General features: G+C 38.4%; 1 protein-coding gene across 7 annotated transcripts in view; it reads left to right on the plus strand.

Annotated features, from left to right (window-relative positions):
* BLNK (B cell linker) overlaps positions 1-18,549 on the plus strand; it is an 88,707-nt gene that overhangs the window by 65,342 nt on the left and 4,816 nt on the right. For 4 of the 7 annotated variants that reach the window (XM_063405566.1, XM_063405567.1, XM_063405571.1 and 1 more), the window contains 18 exons: positions 516-565; positions 1,506-1,546; positions 2,410-2,566; positions 3,663-3,832; positions 4,296-4,377; positions 5,131-5,211; positions 6,667-6,692; positions 7,220-7,248; positions 7,587-7,673; positions 8,418-8,460; positions 11,347-11,374; positions 11,670-11,742; positions 12,300-12,330; positions 13,319-13,361; positions 14,149-14,227; positions 14,642-14,673; positions 15,983-16,048; positions 17,633-17,712. In XM_063405566.1, coding sequence (XP_063261636.1) covers positions 516-565; positions 1,506-1,546; positions 2,410-2,566; positions 3,663-3,832; positions 4,296-4,377; positions 5,131-5,211; positions 6,667-6,692; positions 7,220-7,248; positions 7,587-7,673; positions 8,418-8,460; positions 11,347-11,374; positions 11,670-11,742; positions 12,300-12,330; positions 13,319-13,361; positions 14,149-14,227; positions 14,642-14,673; positions 15,983-16,048; positions 17,633-17,712 — 1,198 coding nt within the window. The remainder of the gene's footprint in view (positions 1-515; positions 566-1,505; positions 1,547-2,409; positions 2,567-3,662; positions 3,833-4,295; positions 4,378-5,130; positions 5,212-6,666; positions 6,693-7,219; positions 7,249-7,586; positions 7,674-8,417; positions 8,461-11,346; positions 11,375-11,669; positions 11,743-12,299; positions 12,331-13,318; positions 13,362-14,148; positions 14,228-14,641; positions 14,674-15,982; positions 16,049-17,632; positions 17,713-18,549) is intronic. The other 3 variants (XM_063405568.1, XM_063405572.1, XM_063405569.1) reach the window with 2 other exon arrangements.

The raw sequence follows: 18,549 nt of genomic DNA on the forward strand, positions 1-18,549 counted from the left end.
GGTATGTGATGCCATTGCAACAGTTTTTACCAAAAAAGCGACATAACATCATGAAATAATAAAAAGTAGAATCTTTCATTGAGAGATCTGGTATACATTTAAATATTAATCATCAAAGTGTATGCAAAATTATAGTTCTAAAAATACAAATGGAGAGTGCTATACCACTTTCTTACTCCATAATCTTAATAAAGCCTCTGTGAACCTGAACAGATTTTCATCTTCCAATAGATCATAATTTATCTCTGCCCCCTGTCTTATCTCTTTATGGAAATGAAGAAGGGGGGTTAGCAAGGAAGCTGTCCTTTCAAAATACATTCTTAGTGAAAAAAATATATTAAAATCTCAGATTCTATTTTATTATTTTATCAGTTTCTAGCTTTTCAAAGCATTCTTCTACAGCTATTTGCTAAGCATCTGTGATGGTAATCTCTGTTTCTTTAGCTGTCTGGCTAATGCTCCCTCCTAGTGAAGGTTACTTTTGAGATCATAAATGTAATAATTCTAATTTACAGGCTTAAAAAAAAGCCACCACCAAGTCTACCACAAAGGGATTATGCTTCAGGTAAGGCTGTATTAATGTAATTTAAACTGTATGTCTGTGTTAATTTGCTATCTGTATGCCTAACAGTATTTCTGTTATACATTGCCTCATGATTTGTTTTTAATTAGAGAACAGGATACCATTATCAACAACTCTGAAGGTAGTTCACACCTCTGAAATGAAAGGCAAGGAAAAAATGATGAGTTGTGCCAGCATGAAGAGTAGCAAGTAACCACTCTTTCAAAATCAGTCTTAATCAGAGTGCTGTATCTAGGCTGCTGTACAAATGGAGGAGAGTTTGCATCCAGTCCCTCCTTACAGATCTGTGAAAGTAAATACGGAAGAAATTGAACAAATGCATCATTACAGATTTTACATCTTAATACTATTAATATAATGGTGACATCATGAATTATCTTAAAGGTAGATCTCTACTTGCTTATCACACAGTACTGCCACAAACTAGTTCATAGCTATTTGTACAAGTTAACAGCCATCTTGTTAAGATAAGAACAGAAGACAGCAGGACAGAGTTTGGAAGTTATCAGGTAACTGTTCCCTGTTTAACATGAGCACTTGTAATTAGTGTGCTGTCCTGGCACTTTAACCAACAAGAAGGGACAGAGCCCAGAGGTCAGCAAGAGTTATTATCAAGAAATTGTCACCCCTACCTAAAAATGAGATGCATTAGCAGGACATTGTGGGTAAAGCGCTTGCTCTGCTATTCAGTTTGTCATTTTATAAAGCTTTTCCAGCAGTTCTGAAATAATTTGTCAAAAATAAGCAAGAAGGCATTTAATTTACTATTCTGTCCAAACCAGATGTGTTGCTCAGAACTGTCTGGAAATTTTGCTCACTCTTTTTTAACTCAATATGATAAGTATAGATTGAAAAACCAATCTAAGATAAACACTTATATTCACTGTTACATCTCTTTAAATAACTCTAATGTTTGGTTTAGAATACGCAGACAATGAAGAGGAACAATGGTCAGATGATTTTGTAAGTACATATTTTGGGCTAGTAGGAGGTTACTGTGGCAACAAGTTAGCACAAGAAATAATAATAAAAGATTCTTTTAAAATTATCCACTTGTGGTTGAACTAAATAATATTGAAATTTATGTTATTTTTTTACATCAGTTTAATTCACAAGTAGCCACTGATTTTTAGCTGCCTCAATTTTTTTACATTCAACTTAGAAATACTTTCAGAAGCACAGTCAATGGTAGCCATGAACGCTAAGGTTTTTGGATAAGTAAGCACATGGCATCAATTTGAGAGACTCCCTAAACTGAACAATAATTTCAGAAATCAGTAAGAGGTTTTATTTGGGGCAGGAAGGGTGGGAGGGGTGAGGAGAGGAAAGCAACTTCTTACTAAAAATGAAAACTTCTGCAAAGATTTTAGAAAACGTTAGAATGAGGCAATTCATGGCTGTCAGCCATGTAGAGTAATGGTGCAACTGTCAGTGCACCATTTTCACAAGTGACCAGTTTCCTTCTGGAGTCAGACCTTGAGTACCCTCATAACAGGAAAGGGAGAGGAAGTGACAACACACATCAAGAGTCACAGCTGGATCTAGAAAGGAACTGTCCTGGGAAGGGAAACAAGCTGTGGATCATAACTTGAAGACTGAGCTCTTGAGGTGATAGGACTCCTTGAAGACAGCAAGAAGACAGGGAGCTCCTGGGAGGAGTAGAAGGGGAGGAGGCAGGAGTGTCTCTTTGCAAGAGGAAGCACTAAAAGGGAATATGATGTGTCTGTTCAGGGGTATATTGTTGTAATTTTCTTATCATACTTGTGCAAAGATGTTTGTGTTATAGATTGCTATGAGATGAGCAATGGGAAGTTCTGTCTTTCTAGGACAGTGATTATGAAAATCCAGATGACCACTCTGACTCTGAGATGTATGTGGTCCCCAGTGAAGAGAATCCTGATGACAGCTATGAGCCACCTCCAAGTGAGAAGGAGAAAAAGAAGATTCCCTCTGCATTCCCTATTTCTAGGGGTGAATATGCAGGTAGTTATGGAACAGTTAACTATATCACCTTGATAATTGCTTTTTGATCAGTAGCAGAAAAGAGGCCTCAAAAGCAGTAATCTGTCCTTTCCTCAAGAGTTTGCTTTTAATTCTGATACTCAGATCTTAAGTATTCAGGGGTATGAATTTTTTTTATTACAGCATGAAACAGGTTAGTATTGCTGATAGTGATGTTTATAATTTTAATATAATGTGTTCTAGTGACTTTGATAGACATCTACTAATGACAAACTTGGGGCACCAAATTAATCTATATATATTGATGCAGGAATTCCTATTAAAGATGAGGTACATAAGACTAGACAGATCCCTTCTTAATCTTCTTTTTCTCCAATCATTTTTCCCAAAGCAATAAAACAGTAGCCCAAATATTAATTCCTTATTGTCCTTCAAAATTGGTACTAAGGATGATAAATATCCTGAAAAACAGGACATGATCGAGATTTTATTTACATCAGTCCAGTATAAAGGGACTTTTTCTTCCTTATTTGATTCTTTTCAACCATAGATATGTTGTATTAAAATGAATGAAAGCTTCAGTTGATAAAGATTTGAGACATGGAGAAAAGAAACATTGTCATGATGCCTGCTTTCATTTTTGTATGATACCAGACTGTTACTGGTTGTAGAATATTCATCAGAGTGTTAAAATACCACATATATACTCATAGAATTTTATCAGCCCTTCACCTGTGTGTTCTTTGAAAAGGGAAGGACTTGTTAAAATGACATCCCAGAGAACCTGGCATCATTCATGTTCCTGTCCCACCCACTGTTGTTTTTCTCATGTGTCCTTTATGAGAAACTAGAGCACCCAGCCACCACCTTTTCCCCAGGGAGTTCATCAGTTGTTCGTACAACAGTCAGTGTCCAGGCACCCTCTGCAGCCTGACACAGAGGGCTAGGCTGCTGCCCTGAGCACTGAAATGGGACCTGCACACACAAGTCTCAACATCAGGTTGAGACTATGCTCAGGTCTGCTGCTTGACCTGTGCTGCAGCCCCAGCAGTAGGAGAAAGCGCAGAGACTAACGTGTGATTTTTACTGAAATTGTTGTTTTCTGCCAAATTGAAAGACAATCGCACCAGTCACCAGCAGCTTCCTCCCATCAACAAACCTCTGCCAAGTACACCCAGTCCAGCCACATCCAGACCAAAGAAACCATGTGTGCCATCCATGCCACTGCCATCTCCTGCTGCAAAACCAAAAGTGCCACCAAAGCCTAAGGAGTGCAATGATGATGAGGTAAAGCCTACAGATACATTGTTTTAACTGTGTAAATGCCATGGTCTGCTCTCTTTCTTAGCCTCTATAGTACAGATCATTTCTATGTCACTAACAGTGACCTGCAAGTACCATGCTGATTCCTAGTGGATATATTCCTGCTTTGAGTATCAAGGAGGCTGTTTAGACCATGGAATAGCTCCTGATCATCCATAAAAAGCTGCAAGCACCAGGAGAGAGTAACCTTGAAGGCTGCTCCAGGACCAGAGGGAAGGGAGGGCTTCCACACACCAGTAGAATATTTTCATAAAGGGTTTTCACTCTGTGGGATTCCCTTCCACATCGGATGATAAATGTCTGAAATAGGAGTCACTGTGAAATGGCAACTATTGTAAACTGCTGCCAGGGCTTCAATCCCAACAGTTTGTTGACATAATGACATGATGGATTTAACTGATAGATTTTTGTCCTGCATTTCTCACAGGATAACTACATTGTGCCAGTAGACAATGATGATGATAACTATATTGAACCCACAGAAGGCAGCATGCCACTACCTACAAGATGTGAGTTTTAGTCATTTAAGCTTATAATTATTGCTTTATTAGGAATAATAGTGGTAAAATGGGTCTAATTAATGTCTAATAGGGTTCAAAGAGTGGAGATGCAGCTATTAAAGAAATCACAGCCTGGAAAAGCCAGTTGGCTCTTTTGGCTTATGACAAGGCCAAGGAAAATGATTTTTGACTTTATTGGAAGACGTTTAATTTCTGGCTCTCTCACTCAGCTATTTCAAAGTCCAGCCCTTGTACAACTAGGAGGCTTTTCATGACATATGACCTGCCTTCTCATCCAAGGGAGCAGTAGCATTAAAGTTCTCTGTCTGCTGAAGTGTTCCAGGAGAAGAAAAAGCATTTTTAGTAGATAAAAGAGAGACTTTGCTTTTATTTATTTTTTTATCTCATTATATATGTAAGTATATTTAGCTAGAGAATGAAACTACTACAGCCCAAAGGTGAAAAATAAATAGAGAAGAGTCTGCAGTTCTGCTCTCTGACATTACTGACAGTATCAAACCTCTTCAGAAAGGCTGGAATAGAATAATATTTCTCTTTTTAAATGAGAGCTGCTTTCTGACTTAGTTGATTTATTCAAGGTCACACAAAAGGTTGTCATTTGAACCTACTTAATACTCATTCTTGTTGTATAAATTTTACATTGTTAGTTTGTTAACAGATGTGTGTATATATATAAATATATGTCTATATATACACACATGCACAAATATATATATGTACATGAATAAAATATGTTTTTAGCACCTGTGAACAGATTTATGAAGACAACAAAGCCAGCCCCCCCTATTTCTCCAAAGCCTTCTCTTACTTCTAATATGCAAGGTATGTGGAGCTTGCATCGCTGTTAGAATAAAATAATGTAAGACTGTGGAATATTAAATTATGCCTGATGTATTCACACCACTAACCCTATGACATACTAAAGTAAAAAAAAAATATGTTCCCCTTTAGCTTTTCTATGTTGCAGCAGTTGATTTGTTTAGTTTGAATTGTAAATCCATTTTAAGCATAAATAAAACTAGAACAAGTTATTTGCCCCAAATTAATTTCTTTTTAGTCTTCTGCTCTAGTGGAGGAACACAAATGGATCAACACAGCAAAAAGAATTATAGGACTCAGTGTGTCAGTAATTCCATTTCACCATGAGACTCAAGACCCAATACTTTTAGACCATTGGACTTAGCCATATAGAAATTCTGTACAGGCTGATGTCTTGCATGACCTTTTATAACAGTGTTCCCACTGAGGCTGTGTAAAGAGCAGTTTATTTGGAAAAAGAAACAAAAGCAGAAGCAAATAAAAGGAATCCTATTTGCTTTTGTAAGTTCACATATTATTTTTTAATCTCTCTCTGCCAACTTAGAGTTGTTTTGCATCCTCACTATCTCATTCATTGCTTGGATGTAACCTTTCCAGACATGACACAGTTCTTTAAAAAACTTTGCATATTCATTAGCAATGTGTTTAGCTTTAAAGTCACAAACTACGAGTCATAAGCTAACATTTTTTATTAATTACTTAAGATCTCGTGAGTTATTTTCCAGACATTTTAAAATGCCCTTTTCAATCTCAGCCTTTCTGTAAATCAGTGTCGAGCAACAACCAGCTCCTGACAGATGTTATTAAAAAATAAAACGTCTCCCCCTGGTGGGAGCTGGGACACTTGGATGCAGTAAAGTGATGAAACCTGACATGAAATTTACTGAAATAGGATTCTATTTTCATTGAAGAAAACGGGCGTAGATAAAGATGCTGGTGGGTTTTTTCTTTTAAGATCTATGAATTAAAATATACTTGTGAGTCAGAACTCAGGGAGGGATGTTGGCCATGGAAATGAGCCAACTTGTATTTATGACTGACCTGATTTCTTCCTCCCCGAGTCGAGGAAAGGCTAAATGCTAGTACAGGTGTTGTGATAATGCATTTTTTCCAGACTGACCCAGGTTTGCACAACACAAGCATTCTTTTTGTTTGCAGGGGGGAGGAAAGGAGAAGAAAAACAAAACAATAAAAATGTTTTGCTATGGGAGGAAACTTGATTAATGCAGTTACTGTATCTCAGAATCCCAGTGACTTCACCTGAAGTTCCCACTAGAAGACAGGGGGGTCTTGCTGTTCTGGGGTTTTGGTGGCAGATTCAAATTCTGAGCAGATTCTCCAAGCTATTTTCTAGAGTCAGAAGTATGAGTGATACAAATTCAGATCAGCTTTTATGGTAACCTGCAGTGTGTTTTTGCTACACTAAAGAATGTTTTTTATTTCTTCCCTGTCCTATAGAAGTCTACGAGGTTCCTGAAGAGGAGGTGAGGCCTTTCTAAACTATGACTCCCATTGCCTCAGGCAGGGTACAAATGTGATTGTAAGAAAAGATTATCAGTCTTCCAAAAGGGAAAACTGGGAACAAACCTCTTCCTGCACTTAAAGCTTTCTGACACTCCCTTTTCAGAAAAGCTGGTGAACCATTTCAAAAGAGTAAGGGGCGAGTTCCCCAGGTCTCTGTGATAGTGATCCAATCTGTGAAGCAGCAGCCTAAGGAAATGTTTTACAGGAGCAGAACTGCAGAGCAACAGAAAGGAGAAATGACAGTTCTGACACAGCAATTTTTTTTCCCATTTGCTGGTACTGGCATAACATATGGCCAAAGCAGATTTACTGATGTTGAGTTCTTGCCTCTCCCATCCTAATGTAGATTACCAGACAGAGCTCTAGTAGAAATCTGTATCACAATGCAAAAATAATATTGTGATGTGGTAACATAAATAGGATCATATAAATTTGTTTTATGGAATCAAAAAGTGACCAAAAAAATTCAGTGTATTTTCTCTTACAGGAAAAACCATCACCACCACCAGTAACCAGGTAACCCATTGCTGAGAATGTTTGTGCATCATTTAAAACTGTTAGAAAATATATTTTCTCATCTAGATACTACATGCCTGATAGTTCTTTATCTAGAAGAAATACAGTAACAGAAATAAGAAATACATACAGTAAATATCTCTTCAGATTATCTACACAAAGTTGACCAACCATTTCTATGTTAATTTCATTAACTCGAATGTAATACATATTAAAAAGAAATACTCTTAATGTAACTTTTTAGAATTTTGAGAGGGTAGGGGAAAAAAAAGAGATTTTCTTTGTATTCACTGTTGTTAAATGTAATTTTCCTTTCTTAATTTGTGTTTCATTACTAGGTTCACCAAGCCACTCATGTTTATGCCTGCTCAGAATACAGAGCACTCCCACATGCACAGAGGGTCACCTAAGCAGGATACCTCCAGGTAAGTTAACAGCAGCTTAGATCAATTGGAAATATTATTTTCTTCTCTCTAATGTGTAGCCTTCAGACAATAGACAATTGTCAGGACACTCAAAGAGCCAGGGATGCTAGGACAAGGTGAGAATGGAAAGCTCTCATTGCTTTGTGAACTTCTGTGTTCAAGCCAGTTTGCCACATGGATAGGATTTTCTGAAATATCCCTTTAGGGATTCAGTACAGGGATAAAATACCTCTGCAAGCCAGGTCCTATTAGCCATCTCTGCACCCTTGCAAATCAGATGTTTTTGCAGTTGTACAAGACTGCTTGTAAAGAAACTGTGCCCAGTAAATCCATGATTTATATCCCAAGTCTCTGGAGGAAAAGGGAAAAATGATACTTGAGTGTGCAGCCTACTTCACTCCTGTGTCCCCAGAAGCATTGAAAGCTGCCTCATAACCCCTGCCTCCTCCCTAGGCCGTTATTTTACAGGATATGTTGTGTGCCCCCAGAAGGAGGCATCCACAGTACTCAGTGTGTGAGGGTGTTTGGTTGGGTCCTGTGCACAGTCACAGGGGACCTGAGGTCCAGGACAGAAGCTCTTCTAGAGTAGTTCCACACCAAGGGCACAGAATCACACTGTCTGTGCAGAGCTGAAATCAAATCCAATTACTGCAGACCTCCTTCCCTCTAGATCTTAAAAAGCCCATCTGAGCCAATTAAATAAATAAATTCTACTCATCATAACTTACTGTGTGTGTTTTTCAGAAATATTTTGCCTCTCCCCAGAAGTCGTCTTCATCCAAAAACAGTGAGTAATTAATGGGCCACTCTAAAAGAACATGTTAAATTTAGTCCTGTATTTTATATACAAATAGATGGATTATCTATTTATTATCTGGATTAAATAACAGAAACAGATGACCAGCTGTCAGATTCATCTAATATTGTGATTGTTGCTATTAATCTTTTGGACAAAAGAGCACTGGACATCTATATTGATCCAAGAAAAAGTTCAAATGTTTTAAGGGATGCATGTCTCAGTCCACAAAAATAATTTCTTGTACTAAAAAGTACCAGTTGTACTTCAGGAACCTTACTTTAAGTAGCAAAGGATGATTTTTCCCAGTCTAAAGCACTTTTCCTTGAGCCTCATTCCTTTCAGATGGTGAGATGATTAATGCTTTCTGAAAATGGAAACCTTCTAAAATGTCAGACTGGGTAGTCTGAGTAGCCAGTATCACTAGAAAATGCAGTCCTTGAAGGACTAATTACAAGCCTTGGGTCCTAAGGCTGTTTTTCAGCCAGTCCTCTTATCCCAGTCTGTCCTTTCCACTGTGCTGCGGTTTTTTTTTTGAAGTAAACTGTTTGAAAACTTGTCCAACTGCAGAAATGAGCAAAAGCAAAGCATAAAAGATTCTTTTTCAGTCAGATTAGCTCCATAAACTGATCTGCACCATAGCTCTATTCACAGCTGTGCCAGCTTGAGAGGGTCTGCATGAGGAGCCAACCAGCAAGAACAGAGCAACATAACTGTGCCAGCATCTGTGCCAAAAGCTACATGCTCAGACCCTGTCCCAGCCCTGTGCTCAGGATTGTCCCTAAGAAATCAGTCTACTAATAAGTATACAGAGAAATTAGACACTTAAAACTAGAAATTTGGGGTCATGTAACAGGATTAGATGTTATGGTAACACAGTGTAGGTGGTATATCAGCACCTTATAGTCTTACATCACTCTCTACATTTCTTATGTACCAAGCAGTTCGTACATACAACAGCATCAGCATTTCAGTTTCCCTTCCACCTCATCACAAAGTTCTTCCCATTTAGATCTGTATCCTGTGGGACTCTGAACAATTCTTAAGCAGTGCCAAATTTGGGACTCCTTTTATGGAATAGTTTGATTTATCAGCTTTTCTTACCAATACAAGAAAAAATGTCGCATCTGAAGGGAGAATGTTAGACAGAAATTCCACTGTCTGATCAGCACTAAGAATACTGCTTCAGAACTGACTCGAGTGCCATATTGCAGCTGAAACCTCTCCATTAATGCATTTTCAGAGCTTACATCTGAGATGGATATCATCCTAGCTTTGCAGAAAATAAAAAGAGACTATCCTCTAGCTGGAGCCACTCACTGAGTGAGTTACAGCTCCAGGATGAAGCTCCCAGACAAACACTCATCTGTACCAGGGGTGCATTCAGCTCCTGGGTGCTTGCAGTTCACCAGTTTGTCACAAGAGCCAGCCTAGGAAAGAGTTACCCAGTGCAGTCCCAGTTCTGGGGTCTTTGCTTGTCTTGTAAGTGGCAGCCTTCACAATTTTAAACAAACACATGGCAATGAGCATGATGTTTGTCCAGTGCTCTTTCCCTCCTGTTGTTCCTTTCCATCCCTGGCTGCAGCACATTGCCAAAGCCCAAACAATAACTGGAACATCTGTTAAGTGCTCCCATTCAATCTGCTGTCAGCACTAACCAGCACTGATCATGTGCACAGAACTGTAACCCTTGCTCCTCTCAAAGGCCAGAGCTGACTGGGAGAAAACCTTTGCCATGTCTCATTTCCCCAGCCTCTGGGTGATGGATTACAGCTCTGCAGCCAGAGAATGGATGCATTTGTCACTAACATTAGTGAAAAGCCATTAGCTAGGAAGATGAAGACAGACAAATTAATAACTGGTGCCTCCTTGAAAGATACTTATCAGATGGGAGTCTTGGTTCCCTAAAAGTCAAGAAATGGCAGCCAAAATTAAGCATCTCCAAAAAAAGCCAGGAAATTAGGTGGATTGGTTCAATTCTAGCATTGTGACAAGAGAGTCTACTCAGTTTCCACCATTCAGTGGAAGATGTGGTTTCAGTATATTCAAATTTCTGTCTTCCAGGTCAGAAATTAAACCTGAACCAAAAGGTCTTACTACAAAACTAAGGCCAAACTTTCTCTATACTTACTACAAGCAATCTCAAGATTATTAGAAAGTTCAAAATTTGATCGTTGCTTAAAATTTTTGAAATTACATTTTTGAAATGATCATGAAAGTATTCTGGATACTATATACCTTCTGTACAAATAACTACAGATTACTAAGATTACTACAGATACCAAAACCATATTGATTATTCACGCTCATTTAATAATCAAAGTAAGTTCAAAGTTCTCATTTAATAATCAAAGAATCACTCAGGCTGAGAAAGACCTCTAAGATCAAGTTCCAACTGTTAATCCAGCACCACCATGCTCACCACTAAACCATGTCTGTAAGTGCCACATCCACATGGCTTTTGAACACTTCCAAGGATGGTGATTCCACCTCTTCCCTGGGCAGCCCATTCCATGCCTGACCACACTTTCAGTTAAAAACTTTTTTTCTAATATCTAATCCAAACCTCTCCTTGTGCAGCATAAGGCCATTTCCTCTTCTCCTGTCACTTGTACCTGTGAGAAAAGACCAGTGCCCTCCTTTCAGGTACTTGTACAGAGCAATAAGCCCCCCTGAGCCTCCTTTTCTCCAGGCTAAACACCCCCAGCTCCCTCAGCCACTCCACATACGCTTGTGTTTCAGCCCCTTCACCAGCCTTGTTGCCCTTCTCTGCTCCATCACCTCTATGTCTTTTTGGTAGTGAAGGACTTAAAACTGAACACAGTAATTTATTTTTTAATTCCTTCATATCAAATCTAACTTATTTTTCCATTACAGGACCTTGAAGCAAACAATAATGATGAAAGTAAGTATTCAGATGAAAACATGGCAATATGAGAGGGACTAATATGCCACCAGTTACCATAATACAGCACACAATGTAGTATGTCAGTGTAAATTTTATCTGTACAGCAGACATTAAGCAAGAAGTGTTATTGAACTGTCCTCTTGTATAATCAGACTGAAAACGTGTTAAGAAAAAAATTAAACCGATGGAAATTTTTTATCTTTATTACATTAACACTAAAATGGCCATGAGGAAAATCCACTGCTCAGATACAGCTCACATTGCATACTAAATATGTTGCCTGCATCTCTAGGTCAGAGGTTCAATAACACACAAGAATCCAGATTTCCCACTGCAGCAGCTCCATCTCCATTACCAAGGGGCCTGTGAGTAAAACATGATAAAAATACTTCTTTAATGGGGGTGGGTTTAATAGGTATATTAGGAGCTAACTCCTATCCTTGCCTATAGCAATTAGAATTCAAGACTAATATTTATTCCTGTTTGTGAAAGATACCCTGAGTAGGTTATTTTGTTATTTCTGGAGGAATACTGTTTGTATGCCAAGTGGCCTTGCCCTTCACTGCCTGCTGAAGGCAGATGCTGGCTGCCTTGTCTGATTTAGTTCCATACTGCAGTACTGGCACATGCGAGCCTAGAAGTGCAGAAAGCTTTCACTAAGTTTTCCTGCCCCACCCAAGTCACGTTAACTACTGGACAGAGTTGTAGCTTCCTTGTGTAAAACCTTTACTCAGTGCCCACATTGCATCTGATACCCTTATTCCTTTTTTATTCTTGTTTGTTTCTAACTGCTACAAATATCCAGTGAATCCCATCTTAGACAGAAATACCCTGAGAACCAATGAGACTGATGCTTAGTTGCTAAATGAATCATGTATCTGCTAAGTAACCATATCCTTTTGCTTTTTCCTCCATACTTCAGCAAGAAAACTTCTAATCCAGTAATTTCACCAGTAAGTTGACTTGCAATTGCATAATCAACCAAAAATTTTATTACATTTTTAATTTATTGTAAAACTTAATTTTATCATGGGTTTGGGTACAAGATAAATGCAAAACATATTAGGGGAAAGAGTTATAAAGACAGAAAATATTTGTGTGCTATTACATGAATGAAGATTAGTGATCTTTCTGCTCAAGCAGAAAAATATTTTGATCAAAGCAAGATTTGAATTCAGTGTTCCAGGATGTAACAATAAACACAGTGGATGAACTGAATAAATGAGAAATAAATGGGAACACCCTCAATTCAGAAGTATTCCCAGAATGTACAGGGCTGCCTATGGGGAACATGAGTTCATTGCAAGTGATAGCTCCAGAAATATGCAAGATTTTACCAGAATTTGTCTGAGGTTTTTCAGTAAGCATTTCATCATTTGAAAAATATCCCAAAACTTCTTGTGGCAGAAAGTAAGAGGAGTGGTTGAAATTTTCAAAGAGATTAATTTGAAAAATGTTTCAAAACTGGCAGTTTATTATCATTGTTTCAAAATGAAAGCAAACCAAAAAAAAATTAAAACTGGAAGATTGGTTCCAGTTCTACTGTGAGCTAAACTGACAGTTTAATTTCCAGTAAACAGAAATGTGCTCAGATATTTGTGTGCATAGCTCAGTAAGGGTGAAAATCAAATTTTGATTTGCAAGTATTTGGGATAGACTTTTCATTTTTGGGCCTGAGATAAGAATGAACCATCTAGATTTTACTTTTTCTCCATCTATTTATACCCACAAACTGGGATTCTTTCCAAATCTCCTTTGCAAAATCCCAAACTTCAAGGTTGTACAATTGGAGGCTTTTCACAGAATGGCAATGTCCCTGCCTCCTAATTCTGCCAGGATGTTGTCAAGTCTAAACTATTTCACAAAAAGTATAAATTACAAACATTTGCTGTACAAGTGATGTATCAGTTAATACTTGGTTGTCCCTCTCTTTTACTGCAGAAACCGTGTTTACCTTCTAGAGAGACCTTAACTGCAAATGAAGGTAAATTATAGCTACTACTGTGAAAAAGTTGACATTTATCTGATTTTTTTCTTTAACTAAAAACATGAAACAAACAATATCACATTCAGCTTACTGTAGGTTTTTGAGGGGTGTTTGGTTTTAGCAGTTTCAAACTGCATCTGGGCAGCCTTAGTTGCACTAAATACTGTTCTCTAAAAGCAGCCACATTAAAACTGCAGAGGTTACCGGCGGGGTGATGCAGCACCAGCAGTGTGCCCATGCAGCCCTGTAAGTGAAGGGGGAAGCGAGGGACGGGTGCTGAACTCAGCCAGAACCATCTCTCCTGGCAAGAGCCAGTCCCTGGCACAGGCAGGAGGAAATCCAGCCCGTCCCGTCTGTCTGTGTGAGGGGCGGCTCCTCCAGGCAAGGCTCGGCAGGCGCTGCTGCCGCACTCCAGGCTGGGATGTTCCTGCAGCCGGCCCGGCCCGGCTCCTGCAGCCCAGCCCAGCTCCGGCCAGCCCAGCCCGGCTCCTGCAGCCAGCCCAGCCCGGCTCCTGCAGCCAGCCCGGCTCCTGCAGCCCAGCCCAGCCCCAGCGCCCTCCCCTCACGTCCCGGTGTCTCACCGAGCCCTGCACGCATCCACAGCATATTTGCCTAGAATTAGTTAACAAAAAAACCCATTAGCGCGATGGCAAGCTGCCATGTAAGGAAAAACCCTCAAATTTATAGTAAAAGAAACCCTCCTTCACCTACTGGGTCTCCCTAATCTGGGATAAAATATTTCTGAAGAAATCTTGACTCTACCGTTTGTTTTCCCAAACTACAGAAAAACCTGCAGCACCAGAACGACGGCGCAATTCCAACCATGAACTTCCACTTCCCCCCCTTCCAAGTGGTGCCCCAAAGTAAGATCCCTTTCCATCCTCTTTTGAGTATTTCAGTGCACCAGCTGTGAGAGGCTCACCTTTTTCACTGGAGCCTTCTCGGTGCTTTTTCAGAGCTGAGATTCCTGAAGCCTCACAGTAGCAAAAAAATAAAACACGGCAAATGAATGCACACAAATAGCATAACCATCACCAAAAAGCATGAGGGGATATAATCTGTAACAAGGTGATGGAGATTTAAAACATATGTTTAAATTCCTACTAGTGGGATATAACTTGTTTTAAATATCTGTATCAGACCCATGTTTCTCAATGAACAAACAGGTGAGATGGAACACATTCTATCACTGCATGCTTCAAATACTCAATTTTCATATTCTCAGGACTGGGTGCATCCCCTCAGAATTTTCTGTAATCTCTCAACATTTATTTCAGGCCTCTGCTCCAAAAGTCCTCAGTTCTGCCAAGTAAGTATTATTCAGTTTTTGAATTAAAATGTGACTAACTTGTAATTTCAAATTAATCTTTGAATTTAAATTATTTCAAAATAGCTTGCATATTAATTAATTTGGAATTAATGTATCTGTAATGCATACAAAGAGGAGGTCAAGTATCCAGGATCTTAGCTCAGCTAGTAAAATTAAGGGAGTATCTCAGGATTATTGATGGAAAATGGGTGCTTCATTTACATTTATGAATACTGGAAATTTCTAGCAAAGGCAGTTTGGGTCATTTCCCATCATAATAAAGATTCCATCAATCTTCCTTATCACAAAAGAATCCTAAATATGATATTTCTGGGCTGCTCCAGGCTTCTGTTGCCTAGAAGACAGACAGATTATTATTGCATTCAATTTATTCTTTTTCTACAGAAGGAAAAAAGAAGGTACTTTTATAATAGCAAATGCAAAAGCTTTTCTCTTAAGTAGTGCTTTCCAAGAAGGACTTTGTTTCAGTTCACAGCTAAAAACAAATTAGGTAATATGTAAATAAACCCCCTTTGTACAGAAGTGTAAATTAGATTTCATATTTTTCTAGTTGCTTGTTAGCAGACACTTGTCTGACCTTCCTGTAAGCCCTTTACTGTACATACCCAGTCTGAACATATCTTTCACACTGTAAACAGATGGTGAGAATGGCACATATAAATCTACATTTGGTTTAGCCTAAATTAACATGCTGTTATTAGTGCATCTCTTTCCTGGAAACATTTGCTTGGTGCCGGGTGCAATTACATCTCCTGTGCTGGGTAAGATAATATGGTTCACATTAATGCTCTTGACTGATGCACTCAAGTTTGTCTGCTCCTGTCAGACAGCTGATGTGCTTCAACTTGAAGCATAAATTCTTACTATTCCCAGAACTGTAACTATTCTTCAACACCATCTGGTGCTAAATGATGCTCTGATTAGTAAACTTTCTTTAGCATAATCTTATTCTGTGCCAGGTCCAATACCAGCTTTATAATATATACCACTGGTCCCATAATCACTACTGTCCCTTCAGCATAACCTGCCATCTCTTCTTTGTCCCCACACAAGCCTAGAGCTAACTTTCATCTTCATCATTAAAAGTACTTAATTCCCATATGGCACAGTGTCAAATGCTCCTCTGAAGCCCAGGTTAAGTACAGTGCACATTCCCTCTTTGTAGAACTCTGTTATTTTATGAAAGAGCTGGAATATTTTATCTGCTTGGCTAAGATTCAGATTTTCTCTTATTAGTTGTACCTTTACTTCCAAATCCTGATGCTATTTCCTTCAAATTCTCTCCTAGGGCCTTGTGTTCTGTGGAATCAGGCAAAAAGCCCTGTAGATGTTCAAGTCACTTTTTCCACTTTAGGTATAGCAATTATGTTTGGTATTCTTTGATCATTTGGTACCATCCTGACTTGAAAATTACGTAAAGTAACTGTTACCACCCCTGAATTTCATGTGCCAGTTTTTAAAATTTCCCAGGTAAAGATTATCTGGGCCCATCCGTTCAATTGTACTGAAGTTATTTAAACTCTGCTTCTAATTTGATTATGGAAATTACCATTTCTGTGCCAGAACTACTATTTGTTTGGTACCTACCTTTAAAATCAATAAAATTCTTATTGCATAAAGCCCCACCTCTCTTTACATTTTTACACACAGCCAAGGCATCTTTCATTACATATTTTAATATCCTTTTGTCAAGTCTAATTCACCATCTGACTGACTTCTGGCAGTTCTTGCTTTATTCATACAATCTACTTTCGGCTGTGGCCTAAACAGCTGGTCAGTGAATTTTTTACAGAAAAACCAAAATCCATAATATTGCATAGCCTTTTCCAGGTGATTATTAATTCATTGAGAGCTCGAACTGCTCCCTACAATGTCTCCCCTCCACTTGGGATGCAGCTTCCAGACAGTTCCATCTTTACTACAAAAGAAGTTCTAAATGTATTTCACACAATTGTCTTTGAGCTCTCCAGTCCAATTTTTTTTAATTCTGGTCACTGTATGGTCTTTTCTATAACATGCTTATTGCTTTCTAAACCAATATATAAATCAGAATTTTATTAGTGAAGATTTGACAGTGCAGTCTGCAGAGCACCATATCCAGAAAGGGTAACATTTGTTTTCCCTAATAAGTAAAATAGACAGGAAAAAAAGCCTCCCATAATAACAAAATAAGTCTCACTCAACTGTCTACAATGATCTTCTCTAGTATATTGATTTGCATCCAGCTGTGTTCACAAGTACCTATAGCAGACACCTACACTGTTGGGCCAAATTTTGTTTCACCTGAAAGCAATAATCCATACTTAGTTCTATCATATCATTATTATGCAACACTACTCAAACATTTCACTTCTGATTTTTTTAAACTCTTAAATCTGTATTTCAGCCCTAGTAACTATTTTCAGCTATGCTTTGTTATTCCAATTAAGCATCATAATATTTTCTGTTAATTCTGCTTCCCTGTTTACCTGCCTGGACTTATTGCACATGCATACAAATAATTCAGGTACTCTAAATTAGTGAAAAAATATCTCTGAAATAAATTCATTTTCCTGACTAGGTCACCTGTAAGACTGGTTCTCACACTGGACTGAGAATTGCTTGCATCATGTTCTTGCATTTTCTTTTGTTCTGTTATTACAGTCATTCACTTTGATGGTGGAAGAGATTTTTTTCCTGTATTCTGAGTCTAGTTCTGGCTAATAACCAAATTGTTAACCAAACTGGTTTTCTCTTCAAAGCAAGGCTACCCTTTGGGCAGGCAAGTGTCCCAGCCCTTATACAGGCCCCAGCCATTTCCAGTAGAAAGCTTTCCTAAGTGATATCAAAGGTCAAGCATTTCCAGATATTCCAAGCAAATCCTTGTAACAAATCATTTTCTTGAATTATAACAAATACACTTGGAAAACTTATACCTGTTGTTCTTTCTCTTTTCTAGAAGTGCCAGAAGCTGCAAACCGTTCTGTGGGTGCTTCCCCTCCCAGCAGCACTTCATCTATTTCAAGTTCTGCAGACCAGGTATAATATTAGCTAAATTCATATTACAGAAATCTCCTTGTCCTTTATTTTAAAATAGTATTTCCACCCCTACCCCCTTTCAAAAGAAAATGACACTCCTTTTGTGGAAGGCTTCTATACCCCTTTTTGCAATGAGGCTTTTCTGCAGCACAAATAATCTGAAGGCTAGCTTTCATTAAAATATGCTCAGAACATGTAGCATAGGTGAGTTTTAACAAACTGTAGAAAAATATGTAAATAGTATTATATTAAATCTTGGCACTCTGCCAATCACCAAAAGCTTTAGTTTCATGTCTTCCTGACTCTCCAGTTCATACTTTCAACATCATTGAAACCAGGAATCTGTGGTGAGGTACTTAGGTCTAGTCTTTGATAGAGGTTGCCATAAAGAGTTTTTAATCACCTCCTTTTTCCTAACTTACAGCTGTACAAATTGTGTACAGGGAAAAGAAAGTGCAGTGAGCAAATACAGTGATGCTGCAATGCCTCCCCTTCGTGTTTCAGTTTCTCCCAAGTCCAACTCCCTTCTGTTCCTTTAAACAGATCTCATCTCATTACAGTTACTGCCATCAGTTTTATGGCCAATTCTTTTATGTGTTTTGTTGCAACATTAAGCTTTGAATGATCTAAGCAAATGCAAGATTATTTACATTTCAGTGCTATTCCCCTTACTGTCATTTTGGATGAAGGGAGACTACAAAATGCAAAAAGCCATTCTTTTAAGCCTAGTAGTCAGAAACAAGGTAAAAATAGTTCTGTTGAGTGTAAAACAAAGGCTCTATCATGCAGAGCCAGTAACAGTAAGTGTTCTAAAGTCTGACATGACAAAGATAATAC

This window comes from Prinia subflava, chromosome 9 (genome assembly GCF_021018805.1).
Source record: "Prinia subflava isolate CZ2003 ecotype Zambia chromosome 9, Cam_Psub_1.2, whole genome shotgun sequence".
NCBI lineage: Eukaryota > Metazoa > Chordata > Aves > Passeriformes > Cisticolidae > Prinia > Prinia subflava.